The sequence below is a fragment of the Pelodiscus sinensis genome, chromosome 3, assembly GCF_049634645.1.
Source record: "Pelodiscus sinensis isolate JC-2024 chromosome 3, ASM4963464v1, whole genome shotgun sequence".
Lineage (NCBI taxonomy): Eukaryota > Metazoa > Chordata > Testudines > Trionychidae > Pelodiscus > Pelodiscus sinensis.
Window position 1 is genome coordinate 125,335,879 of NC_134713.1, and position 17,667 is coordinate 125,353,545.

The window sequence follows — 17,667 nt, forward strand, 5'->3', positions numbered from 1 at the left end:
CCCACCTCTAGGTGGCTTGCAGGCCCCTTAGCAGTAAGCAATTCTAAACTTTGGTGTTAGCAATTTCAATTCAACAGGGCAACTGCCCACGGGAAGCTCAACAAACAGCTGAAAATCACACTTTAAAACACAGCTTTAGCTCTGATCTATTCATTTATTTTGTTTGGTGTTAAGTTTGTGTTTTGTCTCTGACACTTTCCCTGAACAGCTATTGGCTTTTTCAAAAATAGTCATGATCTGGTCTATCGCTTGACCCAATTTACATCCCCAACATCTTCCCCATCTTCCTTGTTATAAAATATCTTCACACCTTGAGTAAGTATATTTGAGTTATTTTACAGCTGTGGCTTTGAGTTCCTTTCCTCCAAATTCCTTTTTGGATTTCCTCCACTCAGGCTTCTCCACTGGAAATCTTGGACAGGGTAGGTTCTGTGACCTTTTCTTGGCTAAACCAGAGGGTTCAATTCTAGCCCAAACATTCCATTAGTTTTCTGACTAACCTTTTTCTCAAATGGAAATGTTTTGGAGCATTTGATTGTTGATAGCCAAATTACTGCTGTTCTTGTTGCAGTGATATCACTATTTGTACATACATACAAAGGAATACCGCTTCATAATTTACTACTTTTATAAGAGGTTTTTAGAAATATTGGGCCACCTTATGATGCAGATATTTTCCTAATAGAAATTTTAGAAGTGCCCAGGTGTCTGTCTATTTCTGTTACTTTAAATGGAAATCAACAAAGAGGTTTAAAAACTTCTGATCTTCCATTTTTAAAATGATTTAAATGCCCAAATAGAATGAAAATTATGTTGGAGTGATAAGGTTTTGAGTAGTATTGGTAAATTATGAAAGATCCAACTTGATTTTTAAGTTTTACCGTTTGGCATGAATAGGTGTCATAAATTTAATAAATATGTTTGAGCCCTGGTAGAACATAGACATTCCATTACAATTTTTATATTGACTTGTAGAAAGCACAGTAGTAACATGCAACTTATGGATTCTTTAATATTTAGATTCTTCTACTTAGTCTGCAATCAAAAAATCCAATAACTATCTCTGAATGTATTTTCAGAACCCATATAGCAGGTTTTGACCTAAAAATGGCCATGCAAAGTAAGTAATTTTTTAAAAAAATGTGTAGGTGGATACTTTCTTTGAACTATTCAGGGTACTTGGGCAAAGTTAAATGCCTCTCTAGTCTTTCCTTCTTTCTAAAACTAATTCTAATGCCCTATGTTAGTATTTCCAAAAGCTGTATACTTAAAATGAAAAATGAAGCTTTTTTTTATTTTATATATATAATATATATATATATATATATGAAGGTAGAACCGGCACTCATAGCAGTATAAAATTAGGTGCACAAATGGCTTTTAACAGTAGAAATATTTTGTTGATGGATGCTGCTATTGAATTTGATGGACAAATTATAAATATTCACTGAGGGTCCTGAGACACATATTTTAGCATTCTTGTTAAATATTAGGGATGTTTAAAAAATGTGGGCTTTTTGTAAATGTGTAACAGCTAAGCATTTCAGCAGTTATATGCTTACGCATGGCGTGGGGGGAGGGGAAAGGTGGCTCGGGTGTATCAGAGGCAGCAGTGTGGAGGAATAGGTGGGAGCTGGCTTTTAAGCCAGTTCCCCATGAGCACCAGCCCCATGGAGCTACATAACCCCCACACACCCTCCTTCCCCTGCACTGCTGCCTCTGATACAGAGGCAGCAGCATGATGGGGCGGGCAGCCTGCTTAAAAGCCAGCTCTCCGTAAGTACCAGCTCCTGCCTGCTCCCCTCCTCCTCCAGAGGTAGCAGCCCAGAGGTACAGGGGGCTTGTGTGTAACCATGAAGGTTAACCAATGAGCCCAGGTGCATTGTTTAATTGTGTATCCTAACAGTGTTTTTCAACCTTTTTTTTTTAAAATAAAATACCCCTTAAAAAATAATTATAATTACCCCCAGTACCTACAGTTTTCAGACACACACAATTTTTTTCTATCATTGCAACACAATTCAGTTTTCTTCAAATTTCTTCAAAATTCCCCCCCCCAGACTTCTCTCAAGTACCCATAAGGGTACTCGTACCACTGATTGAGAAACACTGTCCTAACACATCACTATTAAATACAAATTAATGTGTGCTATATAAGGATAGTACAAACGCCATACTTTACATAAGAGTTAAACTTCTGACTTTCCTGAATGTTAGACACTTGAACTTTTGCGGTTTTACCTAAATTATATCCTGTTTTTTTCTTGCCCCACACTTTCCTATTCTTATCCCTGCCCCTGTAACTCAAAGTAAATGCCATTACATTTTATAGCTGTTTTAAAAATTGTTTTTATGCACCCAACTCTTTTGTAATAAAACCCTGGGTAAAACATACTAATATGAACAATTAAAGTATTTGAGTAAAAAACATAGTTTTTCCCGTCCCCCAAAAAGTGTCTTGATGCTTCTGTGTTTAGGGTCATAGCTCCAGTTAAATCAGCTCCAGACGTGCCAGTGTTGGCAGCATAATCATGCTTTGTTCTCTTTGTAGCTATGAAATCTGTGTTTTGACAGGTGTGCTTTTAACTCAGGCCTGATAAGTCAACCTCTCCCCTTGTTGTTTCTCCTAAAACTGCAGTGGTAACTGTTTCACCTCTGTAGTTCATTGTTTAATTTCCCCACCAGTAATCTTGGAAATTGGAAAAGAAGCTTTGAATTTATTTTTGTATTCTTGATTTGTCATTAAAACCAAACTGACACCATTCTCTAGAATCATCACAGTGCTTAGTCAAGCATTTATTGTTAATTAGGAAGGCCTTGGTCAGCTTGGAATGAGAAGTCTAGTGTCTTGTTTAAAACGATGAAAGTATGGGATCTTTAATAGTTCTCTTTAACTTTGTACTAATGTGTGTGTGTATACAGTACTTTGGGTCAGGATTCAGAAAATCCACTTGCCCAGGGCAAGCAGGAATTTTTCTGTTTGAGTGTCATTAAATTCTGCAGAATCTCTAGGATTAATTTTTTAAAGAAGTGTTTAGTTCTCGTTGTGGTGAGAGGCTTCGCAGTTGTGAGCAAAGCATAAACCAGTCAGTCTTGTTTACTTAAGTCTACAGAGGCAATGCCAATGCTGCTGTAACTATTAGGGGCGTGGAGGGCTGGCCACCACTCTTCTGAGAAAAAGACATTGCCAGGGTAGTAGGAAGGAGGCCTGCTACCATTGGTCTTCAGGTTGGCAGTGGCTTCCCTGCTTCTCATTAGAGCTGGTCCCAAAAAAAATAAAAAATAAATAAAAATTCCTTTCATGAAAAATCTGCCTTTTTGGGGAGAATCAAAATTTTGACAAATTATTTCAAAAACATCAATTGGCTCTGCTCAGTGGGCTGCTCCTTGGTTTTGTGTGAAATGGTATCTAGTGCAGGGAGGAGAAAACTTCTCCCTCCCTTTGCAATGAGGCTTGGGTTTTTTAGGGGACAAGAAGCCCCTACTGCGATGTTCACAAAGGACTGTATATTATACGAGTGGCCAAACTTACTGACCCTCCAAGCCGCATACAGTAACCTAACTTGTGAGGTGGCTCTGCTGTGGTGAGGGACTTCTTCCCTGAGGCCTCCCTGTTGGATTAAAGCCTTTAGACTCCCCCTTCCTGCAGGGCAGACACCCCTAATCCCACCACAGTGCCAGAGGGCAAAAGCCCCAACCTCCAGTCTTGTAAGATGGAGAGTTGGTTGAGGTGTATGAGGAGCTCGGGAGCCACATTTTAACTGTAAAAGCCAAATGCAACTCACAAGCCATAGTTTGGCCATGCCTTGTATATATTATGCAGCATACCTTGATTTGTTTTGATGTGCCTGGGACTCATACTGGGAAGAGGGGGAGAGTATTAAGTAGTTTCTTGAAATGAGAACTGTGGCAGATTATGCAGGTCACTCATGATCTGTTGTACTTACAGGTTCCCTGAGGTAGGGTTTGAATATGTCAAGTTTTAGTTTTACTGGTTTACTCTTTTTAATGGTTTGATAGTTGCCAAAGGAAATTCATGATTGGACTCAACTGACAAGGGCATCTAGAATGAATGGTCGGATGTCCTTTCTTTAATTTTGTACAAATTTTAAACAGATATTATAATTTTTGGTAGAAGTGATTACTACTATTACAAGTAACATTTATGAATGTTTTATATTTGAATCTCCCTGCATTACAATGAGATTTTTTTCACAGTTGTTGAGTCAAAGGCAGAGGTTGGAGGAAAACCATATTTAAAAACAAAATAGAAGTGACTGGTTTTTATTTTTAAAAAATTGGAAAGTTGAGAAGAAAGCAATGATGTGGCCATCATTCAAAAATGATATGGTCTAACTTCTACTCAACCTGTAGCAGTTGAAGTATGGGAAATATGGTATAACCATGCATATTGCACTCCTAAAGTTTTACAGATCTGTGACTATCAGTGGCAGCAAATGTATTGGCACGTAGGCACCTTCAGTTCTAATCTTGTCAGGTTAATGGCTAAGCAAGTCGGCTTATATTTGTCAAATGCACAAGACTGAGCTATTTAGAGAAGTCCTAGATAAGGCAGTACCAGAGGCTGCTGCAGGAAAGAACACACTATTAACTAAAGAAAACAAAGTGTGAGCGACCTTGGGCCTTTGTTTCTACCAATAGCAAAAACATGATAAAAAGGTCTCAGCTACTCCTGGAGAAGTTTTTGTAATCAAAGCATCAAATGAAAGTTCAGGCAAATGATTGTCATCTGAAGTACTCAAATGTAAGTCTGTCTTTGAGGATCTCTCCATGATTAAAAATAGAGAGGCTAATCATTCTTTTGATGTAAACCACTACCGACTGCAGATGATCAACTGAAATCATCAGAGTATGCGAAACTTCTTCCAAAACTACTCTAAGTACAATCATCACAATTTATGAACTCTGTCAAACAAAAGATGAAAGCAATTGGTCCCTCTTTATATCATATAGGGATGATAGAAGAGCTACCACAATTGGAGAAATAATAAATTGTTCTTTTTATAACATTAAATAGAAGGAAAAAATGTATCCGATTTGGAGAAAATGAACAAGTGTAACTAGAAGGGTAACTTTTAGAGCTCACTAGTGCTACAAGGCGTCCCCGCTATAAATTGCCCTGGTATACATCCATTCTGTACTAAAGTCATTGACACTTGTAGGAACTGATGCATATAAGTCCTCCCATTCCATGCTCTGAAGCTGTGCAAAAAATCCTATCAATTTGCACAAATGGAAGTCAGCCGTGGGAAGAAAATTCCCCACTATATGTCCATGTTTTTTGGGATGTATCTTGGATTTATAGCAAGGACAGTCTGTAATGGGGAATCTGGATATGCTGCAAACTCCATTCTTGCCTTCCTGAGGTATGCTGCATATAGTCCTTTTTACACCGTAAGCTCTTTTAGACAGGCACCATCATTTTATGTCAGCACTAGTAGGCCTACCACAATAGATATAACATAAATAATCATTAAAATTGCCTAACTTTCCTCCAGTTTTTTTAGTAAGATACTACTGAGCTGTCCCCTGGGTCAGGGACAGTAATCATTAGAAAAGAGGTTAAATAGCATTCCAAAAGGACTCCTTCCCAATATTGGACCATAAGGAGATGGGGAGAAAGAAACTGTTAGGTGGAAATTTTTAGTTGTTGGAAAACTGCCTTGCAAAGAGTATTTGGAGTGAAATGAATCAGAAAAACACACTGGTATTAAAGCCTGGGAGTGCCATAATGGTGAAGTTTGGACTGGTACGATAAGCCAGGACATCTGTGTATCTACCTCTGTATGAAAGAGAGAATGAACTCTTATCTCCTTGAAGATCAAAATGATCACAGCCTATAACTGAAAAGAGGTAGTTAATTAGGACACACACATCCTCGATGCTCCACCAGCAGTCAATTTAGTGGGTCTAGTATGGTAGAAAACCTCTTTAACATCCCTAATCCAATTTTAAATTAACACCCTAAGAGCCTAATCAAGATTGCTCAAAATATAACACAAGGATTGGAGCCCAAGACACTGCAGACACTAAATAAACCACTTTCCCCATCCCAGGTAAAAGCTTGTGCATACCTTCCCTCCACCATCACCATCTGCTGTAACTAAACACAATTTGTCAGATTGGGTGCGTAATGAAAAAAAATTCTCTCCCTCTCTCTTTCAGTATCCTGTTCCCTTCTCCAGCACTGGCAAATGATCAGAAGCCTTATGGGCAAAGTGTTCAGAAGCAGTTTGCCATCATTTTCAGCAAGGAAATATTTTAATCTAACAGGCAATTTAATTCCAATGTTACACTTCTTAATGCAAAATTAAAGCCTGAAATACGTGCTAATAAATATTGCATGTGCCGAACAATGAAAGGATGACTATTTTATCACACTGTTAAATAAACAAACAAACCTACTGGTTGTGTCACTTTTACTCCTTTCATCTGAATTCCTGTCCTTTGCCCTCAAATACTTCCACAGCCCTTCTCACACATTTTGTGCAATTTTGACAGAGAACCTCAATAAGGGCAAGGCCCCTCATCCCTTCTCTATTTCTTTTTAGAGAAGGCTTTTTCCTCTTTTGGACAGGCTGTATGAAATTCCCAGTGTGATCTCCAAATCATCTAATTAAAGAAGATTAATTCAGATTCTCAAGTGAATCAAGAGAAATAGCATACATGACAAAAACTGCTAGCTTATCTTCTCTGGACGTTATGTAATACAAACAGTTACAAACTAAAGAGGTACCATAGGTTTAGTTACAGTCTACACCGAAGAATCTCTGAGATTTCTTCTCACCAACTTGCAGCTCCCAGTCTGAAGCTTCGTTGAGCAAAGCAACATCTGATAAATCCACTTGTTTTCTCTCTTACGACAACTGCCTATTAGGCAGCTGTTAACTCTATAGCAGACAGTCAACTTAAGCTGTGCGACTCCAGCTACGTGAATAATGCAGCTGGAGCCGAGGTACCTTCTTAAGTCAAGTTACTGTAGGTGACGAGAGACTCTCCCATTGATTTCTCGTACTCTTCTCATGCAATTTAACATCCAGTTACTGGATATACAGTGCTATCTGTAGAGGGCAAGGGTATGAAAGTTTATAAGCTGCACTGGTGCTTTTCTAATCTAATGATGACCAATATATTGCTAGTAGTTCAAACTTTTTAAAATGTTGTTTCGTTGACATTTACTCTGAAATGGTTTATACTTAAATTTTCGGCATGACTGAGTGTTAACGTAAATGAGATTTTATTTTCCACCATAATTTGTATAACTTGTTATGCACTTCTAAATGTTAAGTACTGTAAATAGGTATTGATAATTTGAAAATGCATGTAAACCTTCTTTAATACCTGTTGTAAATAAACATGGTTTATGAAAATGCATTTTCTAAATAGGAATTAGAAAAACAAGTAGCAGAGGATTGAGTGAGCAGGCTAGCAGGGTTGTAAAGGACAGTTCTGGAATGAAGCTAATGAGGGTCAGAAATCTGCAGAAGTCACAAAAGGAATGACTAATGCAGATTGCTAGGTTACCAGACTAGAAGAATTTGCTAAGGCACTGGAGTTTATGTTGAGCATTTTGCTTCCCAGCTGGGGGGGGGGAGGGGGGGTGTAGGGGTGTGTGTGGGGGTGTGTGTGCGTGTACACACAAGAATATAGTTCTTCCTCTATGTACAAGAATATAGTTCTTCCTGACTACCAACAGGAAACAGAAGTTTGAAGTGCTCTAATAAGCCTTTGTCCATTTGTAGAATGAAACCTGGCCATATTACAATTATTAATTTGTGCATGATTCACTATTTTTAGTTTTGGTTTCACTGACTAACTAGGAATTTCAGGAATTCTACTGAACTCATTTGAAATGTGATTGAAAACAATAGGCCTTTCATTCAAAGACTAACAGCATATCACTCTGAATTATTTTAACTTGGTTCTCTTAGTACTGACTGTTGAGATCTAAGCCTGTACATAAATGTTAGGCTTGGTGTCTCCTCTAGAGTATAGGTAAGAAGCTTATTGAAAGTGACCTATTTGTTTGAGTATTTTACCTCTAAGTTTTAAGACAGAATTCTGAAATATCATTAGCCACTTCTTATTTTACTGCCCCAGACTAACACAGTGATCAGTTAATACAAATGCAAGGTCATCAGTTCAGATTCTTGCTGAAACAGATTTCTCATAAAAGCATGATAATTCTTAATTTACAGGCAGGGATGCTGGAACAATTTTTACAGTGAGGCTGCTGAGAGCTATTGAGCCCAACCGTAAACCGTATATACAATGGGAACCACATCGAGTCAGGAGATGCAATGGCAGCACACCTAGTTCCAGAATCTGTTTACATTTTACTCATTTGGTTACCTTGTTTCTTGCTTTGCAGCTTACATTGCTAGAAAACATGTATGCCCTAATTATTCTTACATGGATCAAAGGTTAAGTTACAGGTATCATGAATGCTAAAATAACACTTCCAATTGTAGACAGGGATTGTAGAAACTGGACATTGATTGAAAATTTTGTGATGAGGAAGCTCACAAGATATGATTCCGTTGTGGTATAGATCTGGATCTCCCCGTGTGAGTTAGAACACATGATGATAATCATGCTTTTCTCTGCCTCCTTTAATAAAGGAAGCTATATTCCTAATCTGTTAATGAAGCACTATTGCTATGGTTTTAAATACAAGTCAAGAAATTCTAAGATGTGAATCATGCACAGTATACTGTAGATTAAACTGTTAATTCATAGATGTAAGGGGCTGTGGGAATCAAAACTGAAATTTCCTCATTTCTGGTCACTTATATTAATGCAATATTAGTTAATATTTTAACATTTTTATTTAAAATATAAACATACTTTTTGCTACATGGAAATATTCTTAAATTCAAACTTTGTTTTTCTGCAGTTTTGTTACTTCAGAAGATAGAACGTGATGACATTGGTAATAAAACTTTGAAGATTACAGACTTTGGCTTGGCTAGGGAATGGCATAGAACAACCAAAATGAGTGCAGCAGGCACCTATGCATGGATGGCACCTGAAGTTATCAAGTCATCTGTGTTTTCTAAAGGAAGTGATGTTTGGAGGTGAGTGCTTTATCCCAGTTGAGACTGATAGCTAAGTTCCTCATCTTGAGACTCTTAAAACAAATTGATATTTGGGGAAATGATCTGTGTTGAAACTTCTCTGTCTATGGTTAAGTGATGTTGTTGGTCTAAGAGCATTGAAGAAATTTATCACTGGTCTAGTAAAATTCGTATACTTCAAAATAGGCCCTGATTAGTCTACCTATGAATGCTCATATCTTAACTACCTGCAGAAGATGTACCCACAGATCAACATTCTTCTTCTCCAACAGCAGATTGACTGAGTCATTCTTACAATCAGGGAAGTAAGTGGCCTTTTAAAAGAAAACATTTTATTAGGAGCAGCTCTTCAGTTTCTTTTCTGTTGAAGATCCCAGATGCTTTGGAGATAAAGGACAGTTATTCTTGATACGTTATTAACAGAAAGTGCATGTATTAGGGTTTTTATTTTGTACTCTCTGAAAAGTCTCCTGGTGACTATAACAAATGAGACCAATTCATGATAATTTCCTGTACAGTAAACAGAATGGATAAAAATCAGTGACGTATAAAATTGTTTTTATTTAAGTTAGCTTATATTTAAATATAGGTTTAATTTTCACAAACTTGTTTAAAATTAAATTTGAATTAATGACATGTCTAAGTCCTATAATTACTACAATCTATTCATCCTTAAAATTACATACAAAAATAACGTTAAGTAGTGCATTTGCTGTCAGTTTTAAATATAGTCAGCTATTGAACTGGTGGAAGTCAGTAGCTAAATATCTGGAGCTATAGTATGTTTGGCATGCCAAACCAGATTTTGACAGCAGTATATGCTTCTGCACATACAGAGAAATATTTTCTTCATTTTTGTATGTTGAATTACTGCAGTTCAATGAACAATTCATTCAAAGTTGAAAGCAATTGGAAGTTGAAAATGCAAGAAAGCTTGTCTTCCTCTTCCAGTTTAGAAATAAAAAATAGGTGAGAGGGATAAGGTTTACTAGTTCTGACAGCTTGAAGGACATAGTGACCAGAAACAATCTAATTCAATACACTTACTACAGATAACGTCATATTTATTCTAATGTCTATATTCCTTAATAGGGCAATTCATTTTTAAATACAAATCATATTATGATAAATTTTTAGATTTTTTTTCTTGTATATCCAGCACATGTAGTGTGACTTTTACTTTTTTACAATACAGGCAGTCCCCAGGTTACTTATGTCGGATCCGTACTTACGAACGGGGCTTTTCTCGCCCCGGAGGACGCAGGTGGCAGGACTGCCCATACGCACCACGGTCCCGCCGCCCGCGTCCTCTGGGGCGAGAAAAGCTGCTCCGCGTCTCCCTGGTCCGCTGGGGTGGGGAGGGCGCCAGCAGACCAGGGAGACGCGGAGCAAAGCCGCGGAGGACACGGGCGGCAGGACCACCCAGATGCGCCGCAGTCCCACCGCCCGCGTCCTCTGGGGGGAGAAAAGCTGCTCCGCATCTCCCTGGTCTGCCGGGGGAGGGGGGCCCAGCAGACCAGGGAGACGCGGAGCAAAGCCACGGAGGATGCGGGCGGCGGGACCACGGCACGTCTCGGTCCCGTCGCCCGCGTCTTCCTGGTCTGCTGGGGGGGGGGGGGCACAACTAGTGCGCACCCCCCTTTCCCCCCCAGCAGACCAGGCTTTTCTCGCGGACGCCTGTGGTAGAGCAGCTGGGGCGCTGCTGGTTGGTCCTGCAGCGCCGCTACTCGGCGCTACTGGACCAACTCAGCAGCACCCCAGCTGCTCTGCCCCAGGCGTCCCCAAGTCAGCCGCTGCTGGAACTGACCAGCGGCTGACGACAGGAAGCCCGAGGCAGAGTTGCTCTGCCCCGGGCTTCCTGGAATCAGCCGCTGATCAGTTTCAGCAGCAGCTGACTTGGGGACACCTCGGGTAGAGCAGCTGGGGTGCTGCCGGGTTGGTCCCCGCAGCGCCGAGGTGCAGCGCTGCGGGAACCTACCCGGCAGCGCCCCAGCTGCTCTGTCCCAGGCGTCCAGATTCAGCTGCTGTTGAAACTGATTAGCAGCTGCTTTCAGGAAGCCCGGGGCAGAGCAACTCTGCCTCGGGCTTCCTGTAGTCAGCCGCTGGTCAGTTTCAGCAGCGGCTGAATCTGGACGCCAGTTCCGACTTACGTACAAATTCAACTTAAGAACAAACCTACAGTCCCTATCTTGTACATAACCCAGGGACTGCCTGTACATTTTTTGTGCATTTTAACTGAATTTGAATATCCGTTCAAATAAAGCGTGTGAGAAATCGCAAGTAAAAAAGCCTTCAATAAATAAGAAATGGCCCATAAAAATACTCAGAATCCTACTAAATGTAAGTTAGGGTATATAATTGCTTAAGTAAATCTGTGTAGATATTATGCATCTTCTGATTAGTGCGCCCTTCCCCCCAAAAAGTGTAAAGGCTATTTAATTGCAAATCAATATGCTTTAATCCTATAAATGTGTACTAAATGTGTTTCCATTCATCAGGATGGAGTTAGCAATGTAGTCTGTATAAATTAAAGCTGTATTTCTACTGGGATGGGACTCCATATGTTAAATTCATGGATACTTCTTACTCATTAAAGACATTAAGAATACATCATGTAAACCACAGAACTTAGTATCAGTGTAGGTTTTGAACAAGGCAGTTAAATCTCTTTAGTATCAGAGGAAAAAATCATTTTAAATCATTTGACATATTCTGGGTAGGCCTCAATACCTTCCTTTCACAGTATGGAACATTAAGTTATTATGAAAAGCAATTCTGAAATTGACGACATTGTTCCTGTGTTCTACCTTTCAACACTCCTGTTGTCTGTCTTCCAAATTTGTATCTATCGGGAAGAACCAAAACACACGAGGCTGTGTAAATAGCAATCTGCGAAGGCGGTGGGGTTAGCTTCATAATCTTCTGTCTGGTATCTTCTGCATGTTTTCTGATGTGCTTTTTAAAATAATATAGAGTCTTATGTCTTTAGAAGCATTTCACTGTTCTTCTGCATTATGAAGTAATGCTTTTGGTATGTTCAGATTAGTTCTGTAGACTTTATCGTCTCTTTGTCCCTTTTACTCATCTTAAGTTTGAAATTAATTCCTCAGAGTGGTGAGTGTTCTATATCCGTCTCAGGTGGTGTCTATTAGAGAAGATGCATTATTTGTGTAGGGATGGATGGAAGTAGGTATTTCCCTAACCAGCTGTGTTCCATGCTTAATTACAGGTCCTGTCCAATCTTGTTGCTGTGATTTTTAGGTATCTGAGGGGGTATGCTTTGGTGCAATTGTTATATTCTACTGCAACATTAGTTTACATTTTTGGAATCTACAGTATTTCTCTTCTTCACCTTCTCTTCTGCACGCCTCTCTTGTAAAATGTAAGTATTTAGTTCAATGATGAGTTTTAACAGGAGAGGTTTTTAATTCGCAAGTTTATGTTGTGCAGTTTGGTTCCCTGGTTTCCAGATATTGTCTGCTTTACTGCATGTTGAGATCTATTCTTTTGTTGACCTTTACTCTTTCTTTAAAGAATAGAAAGATGGACAAAATGGATTGTAAAATATAGTTTCACAGTGTGACTGGGCATTGGTTTTTAAAAATATGTATATTCTGGGTGCAGATCTCGGCAAGGCTTTCCATATAGCATGTTTGTAATACTGTACAGAATATCTACATTGTGAGAGTGATTTCCTTTAAGAATGTTCTCACTTTAAACTGCAATACCTTTGAGGATTCTGCCATAGATACACATATTGAAAGTCCAAAAATCCTCAGCAAGACTTTTCTAAAAGTATCAACAGTGGGCATTGATGTATTTCCTTCTTGTGCCTAATGGTCTAAAATCTGGCAACAAGAGGAAGCTCAGCTGGATGAAATTATGTACCTTTGCTTTAGGAGATGAAGCCATGAATGTTCTTTAAAACTGTATGTTATTCTCTGAATTCAAGCAGCTACCAGTCAAGATGTGTAACAGGAAGAAACAATGCTAGGAATAATGCAGTGTACTTTCCTTCAAGTGATCAGAGATTTTTAAACTAGAAATTGTCAGATGTAATAGTTAAGCATTACATTTCTGAATTGTATTCTCTTATCTTCTTGGCCTAAAAGATAAGTAGTGGTAGATGACTCCTGAATATTTTCTTTAAGTGTCCAACTCTAGATGCTTCGGCTGATTGTATTTGTGTTTGGGCTCTTAGAATTTACATTCTGTGCTAGTATTTACCATGTAGGCAAGAGAGAAGTAACCCTATCACTGTCTCAAAGAACAATTTATAGAACAGTGCATCTAAAACCCAAGTATAGTTTTACTATGTGTGTATGTAGTTTCTTGTTTTGTTTGCTTTCTATTGGTATGGTACTTGGGCTAAACCCGTTTTCCAGTTCGTTTATCTCTCTCTCTCTTTTCTTTTTTTTTTTTTAACGGGAGGGAATTCTCATCCTATTAGTTTTCCTTCTTGACTACAATAGTTGTGAAGCATTAGAAAACCAAAATACTAAGTAGCATTTAGGGGCTTAGAATTCTAAAGATAACTAACTTGATCAGTACAATAAAAATGTATTTAGGGAAGATTTCTTGGTCTTTTAGCCAAGTTCATCATTGTTTGCTGAACTTTGGTTAATGTTCTCATAAGAAATAATCATAGTTTTGATATCGTCTGTGAGGGGGATTCACTGAATTTGTTTAAAAGAACAGTCTATCTATCACCTTACCAGAAGAGCATGAGACTTATCTGTTCACCCAGAATTAAGGCAAAATGGTGGGTTCAGTAAAGTTCCTATTTGTGTTCAAAGCTCAGCATTCATGAGGGATTTCTGCACCAAAATAGTATTTTCTGTGCACAATATTTTAAAATTCTGCAAATTTTCTTTGTCAGTAAATAAATGTGGAGCGTCCACCATGATATTGGGAAGTGCAGGCCACTGACTGCATGAAGATGAGAGATCAGCTTGCGGCACCCACACCCAGACATGAACTCGATGGTGAGGCTTCACCCAACCGTGACAGCACAGGTCAATGTCTCAAGTGGGGAGCGGGTTGCAGGGTGATCTGCCACTTCTGTGCAGCCAATGGCCTGTGCTCCCCACTGTTATGCCTCTACATTTATTTATTGACAAAAAATGTGCAGAACTTTAAAATATTCTCAGAGTGTGTGTGCGCGCGCGCGTGTGCAGCATTCTATCAGGAATAGCAAGCAGCTCACCAGGGTTAGCAGTCCTGCACTAGGCATACCAGCTGTGGGCAGGCAAATTCAGCCTGGCAGGATCCAAGTGTCAAGCAGCTTAGTGTGGGAGGATCCAGATATGAGGTGAGAAGGTTCTGCGTGGAGTATTCTGGGTGCAGGTGCCTCATTGTGTATTTGTGCTGGAGGGATTTGGGTGCATGAGGGTTCATTGAGGAGATTCTTAGTGCTGGGCAATGAGAGGAGGAGTCCAGGTGATGGTGGTGGAGGCTCAGTGGGGGAGGAGGGAGGTCTGAGTGTGGTAGAATGGGGTTCTGTGGGGGGTCTGCAGGAATGGGGGCTGGCATTGGGGCCTGGGTGCAGTTGATTAGGGCTCAGTGAGTTGGGGGTTCAGATACAGGAGGGTGGGATGGATGGGGGAGCGGTTCTATGCACAATGGCGTGTCCCCCATGGCTGAGAATGATGGGGACAAGTAGGGGGTGTGGTTGCAGAGCCGGGGAAGGTTTCTGGAGGTGGGTCTGACCCATCCCAGCCCACTCTGCAGAAGTGTACTCCTCCCCCAGTCTGGAGCAGAGTTGAGGGATCTCACCTACCATAATTTTTGCAGTTTGCTCTTAGTTGACGTTCTCAGCATGGCCCATCCAGGCCCATGATGTCACATACTGTATAGAGAGTTTGGGTAAAGAAGTAGGTTTTGACTAGCAGTATGTGATAACAATTGTTGGTCAGGTGTCCAGTTTTCAGTTGGAATGACCCTAAAAAGGATTCCTTGTGGCTCTGTTCACCACAGCTGATCAGGCCACGGTAAGTCTGGTTGTCCACAACATCTGGCCCCCGGAAGCAGCCAGATTGCCATCCATCTCCAAGGCACAGGTGCTGCCTCCAACTGCTTTGCAGCTCCCATTGGCCAGGAACCATGCCAAGGGGGGCCATGAGGCCAGGGGAACTCCGCTTCTGGAGGGTGCCTGAGGTAAGTGCTACCCAGAGCTCCCATCTCAACCCTCCTCCTTTCCCCCATCTCCCTGCCCTAAATTGGAATTCCCTCCTGGAGCCTGCACCCTCTCCCGCATCCCATCCCTCTAAGCTCCCATTCTTATTCCGAATCTTTTGGCTCCAGCCCAGAGCTCTGGGCTTTACCCCAAATCCCTCATTTCCAGCTCCCACCCAAGAGCCTGCACCCCCAACCCGGAGCCCCTTCCCACATTCTGAACCCCTTATTCCTGGCTCCAGCCCAGAGTCCATACCCTCTTCAATACTCCCCTTCCCCAGCCTGGAGCCCCTCCCAAACCCAAACTTCCTCCTGGAGCCCACACCTCAAACCCCTGCCCCAACCTGGAGTCCCATCCTTAACCTCCAGCCCCTCATTACTGGCCTCACCCCAGACCCTCTAGCACAAGTTGGAGCCCTCAAGCCCCCCAACCCCAACCTTCTGCTCTAGCCTGGTGCCCAAACTAATTCTCCTTCTCTCTTACCTGGGCTGCTACATCCAGGGGTGTGAACACCTTAATGATTGATACATTGCAGTTTTTGGTATGGAAGTGAACCCTTCTGTATCCAAAACTACTTTTCATTGATTCTCAACAAGACTGCAGGGCACACACATGCTTACTCACTTTCGCAATTCTCCACCAAAAAATCTTATGCTTATAAGAAGCACGTGGGATCTTTATGGGGGGGGAAAGGCAGTACGCCGCATTTATTGAGAATACAATGGCAAAGCAGTTAACACATGCTTACATAGACAGACAGACATGCTATACACATACATGTGTGCACACGTGCGCTCGCGCACTCTCTCTCTCTCTCTCTCTCTCTCGTCCCACCATTTGATGTTATATTTACCAATCCATGGTCCATGGACTGATCATGTGCAGAGGAGCCGGGGTCTATCGGTCTGGACCAATGTTCCAGTCATGGCAGGACCTCCCTGCTCTTAAGGCAAAATGGTTCTCCTTTTATAATAGATCTTTCCCATCAGGATCAGTGGGGTTTGCATCATCATGCTATTTTTCTGACTGATATTTATTATCTCCAGTTGTTTCTCTTGTTCCTTATTTTTTTTGTTCTGCCATACTAAGCTGGTTTCGACCACAAATATTTTGTCCCAATTGATAAATGCCTGCCTTCTTTCAGAGCTGTCGATTTGCCCACTGCTTAAATCTCGATGGGGATATAGGGCAATCTTTGGCGTCTTTGTTCTCAGTTTCTTCCTAGAACATTTGGTCCAGTGGCCTTCACGCTTATCTCTCATACATTCCTCACTCACACATAACAAGGTTGATTTCTTTGTTACAGAGAAGCAACCTTTGTTACAAAGAAACAATATGCACATTTGGATAAGGACATCAAATTACAATTTAAAAAACCCTAATCATTGTACCCTTTTACTTATTTCACAATACTAATTTTAAAACTTATAACAAAATAATAAGACTCTAACCCCGCCTTCGAATCCGCTTTAGACACAATATTCTGGCTGATGCACCTTTGCCAATGGTAAGGTAAAGATCCTTTCTGCTTTCAGAAAAGCAGTATACTGAGGCACATTACTTTGCATAAAGCTACATTTTAGCTACATGGCTACATCTTCAACCCTTCATTTTTGGCTCCAATCCAGTGTGTGCACCTACTGTCCAGAGTCCTTACCACCCCAATCCACACCTATAGCAGGAGGCCTCACTACTTCCTTCACATCTGGCCTAGCCCAGAGTCCCCTCCTGCATCTCAAATACCTCATCCCCAGCTACACCCTAACACCTCACTCCCTCCTGCATCCCAACCCCTTGCTTGATGAAAATGAGTGAAGGTGTGGGAGAGCGATGGAAGGGGACGGGGAGATGGAGGCCTCAGAGAAGGGGTGGATCAGGGTGTTCTGATTACATAAAACTGAAGATAGACAACCCTATGTTCACCATCCTGAAGTTGAGTTTTTGAGCAGCATGCTGCCAAATATTATTCCTTCATCCCAATTCCATATTGTACATAGTTTGAATAATGAGCTGGGTTTTGACTGGCTATATGTGGCAAAATACATATTGGGTCACCAAGTGACATGTCTCTGCAGCAATTATTTTGTTATGAAGTGATGAGGAAATGCCACTCACAGAAGTGAGCCTTTATTTCTTGTCTGATAAATATTACTACAATTTTCATTTTGTGTTTTCTCTTTTAGTAAACACATGCAATATGCATGTAAAAATAAAAACAATATGCATCCTGTTTATTGCAAATCTAAGTAGAGTTCTAAATCATAGTTACAAGTGAAGTCTACGGGAATTTTGGTTTGTTTTTAAATGAATTATGAACAGATGCTTATGTAACACTGACAGGCAGAACCAAACCTGGGACCTCTGGAGCTTAGTGTATGAACCTCTGCTGCTTGA

General features: G+C 40.6%; 1 protein-coding gene across 5 annotated transcripts in view; it reads left to right on the forward strand.

Moving 5' to 3' along the window:
• MAP3K21 (mitogen-activated protein kinase kinase kinase 21) overlaps positions 1–17,667 on the forward strand; it is a 54,650-nt gene that overhangs the window by 10,335 nt on the left and 26,648 nt on the right. For all 5 annotated transcript variants that reach the window (XM_075924758.1, XM_006122045.2, XM_006122043.2 and 2 more), the window contains exon 2: positions 8,918–9,098. In XM_075924758.1, the coding sequence (XP_075780873.1) occupies positions 8,918–9,098 (181 nt within the window). The remainder of the gene's footprint in view (positions 1–8,917; positions 9,099–17,667) is intronic.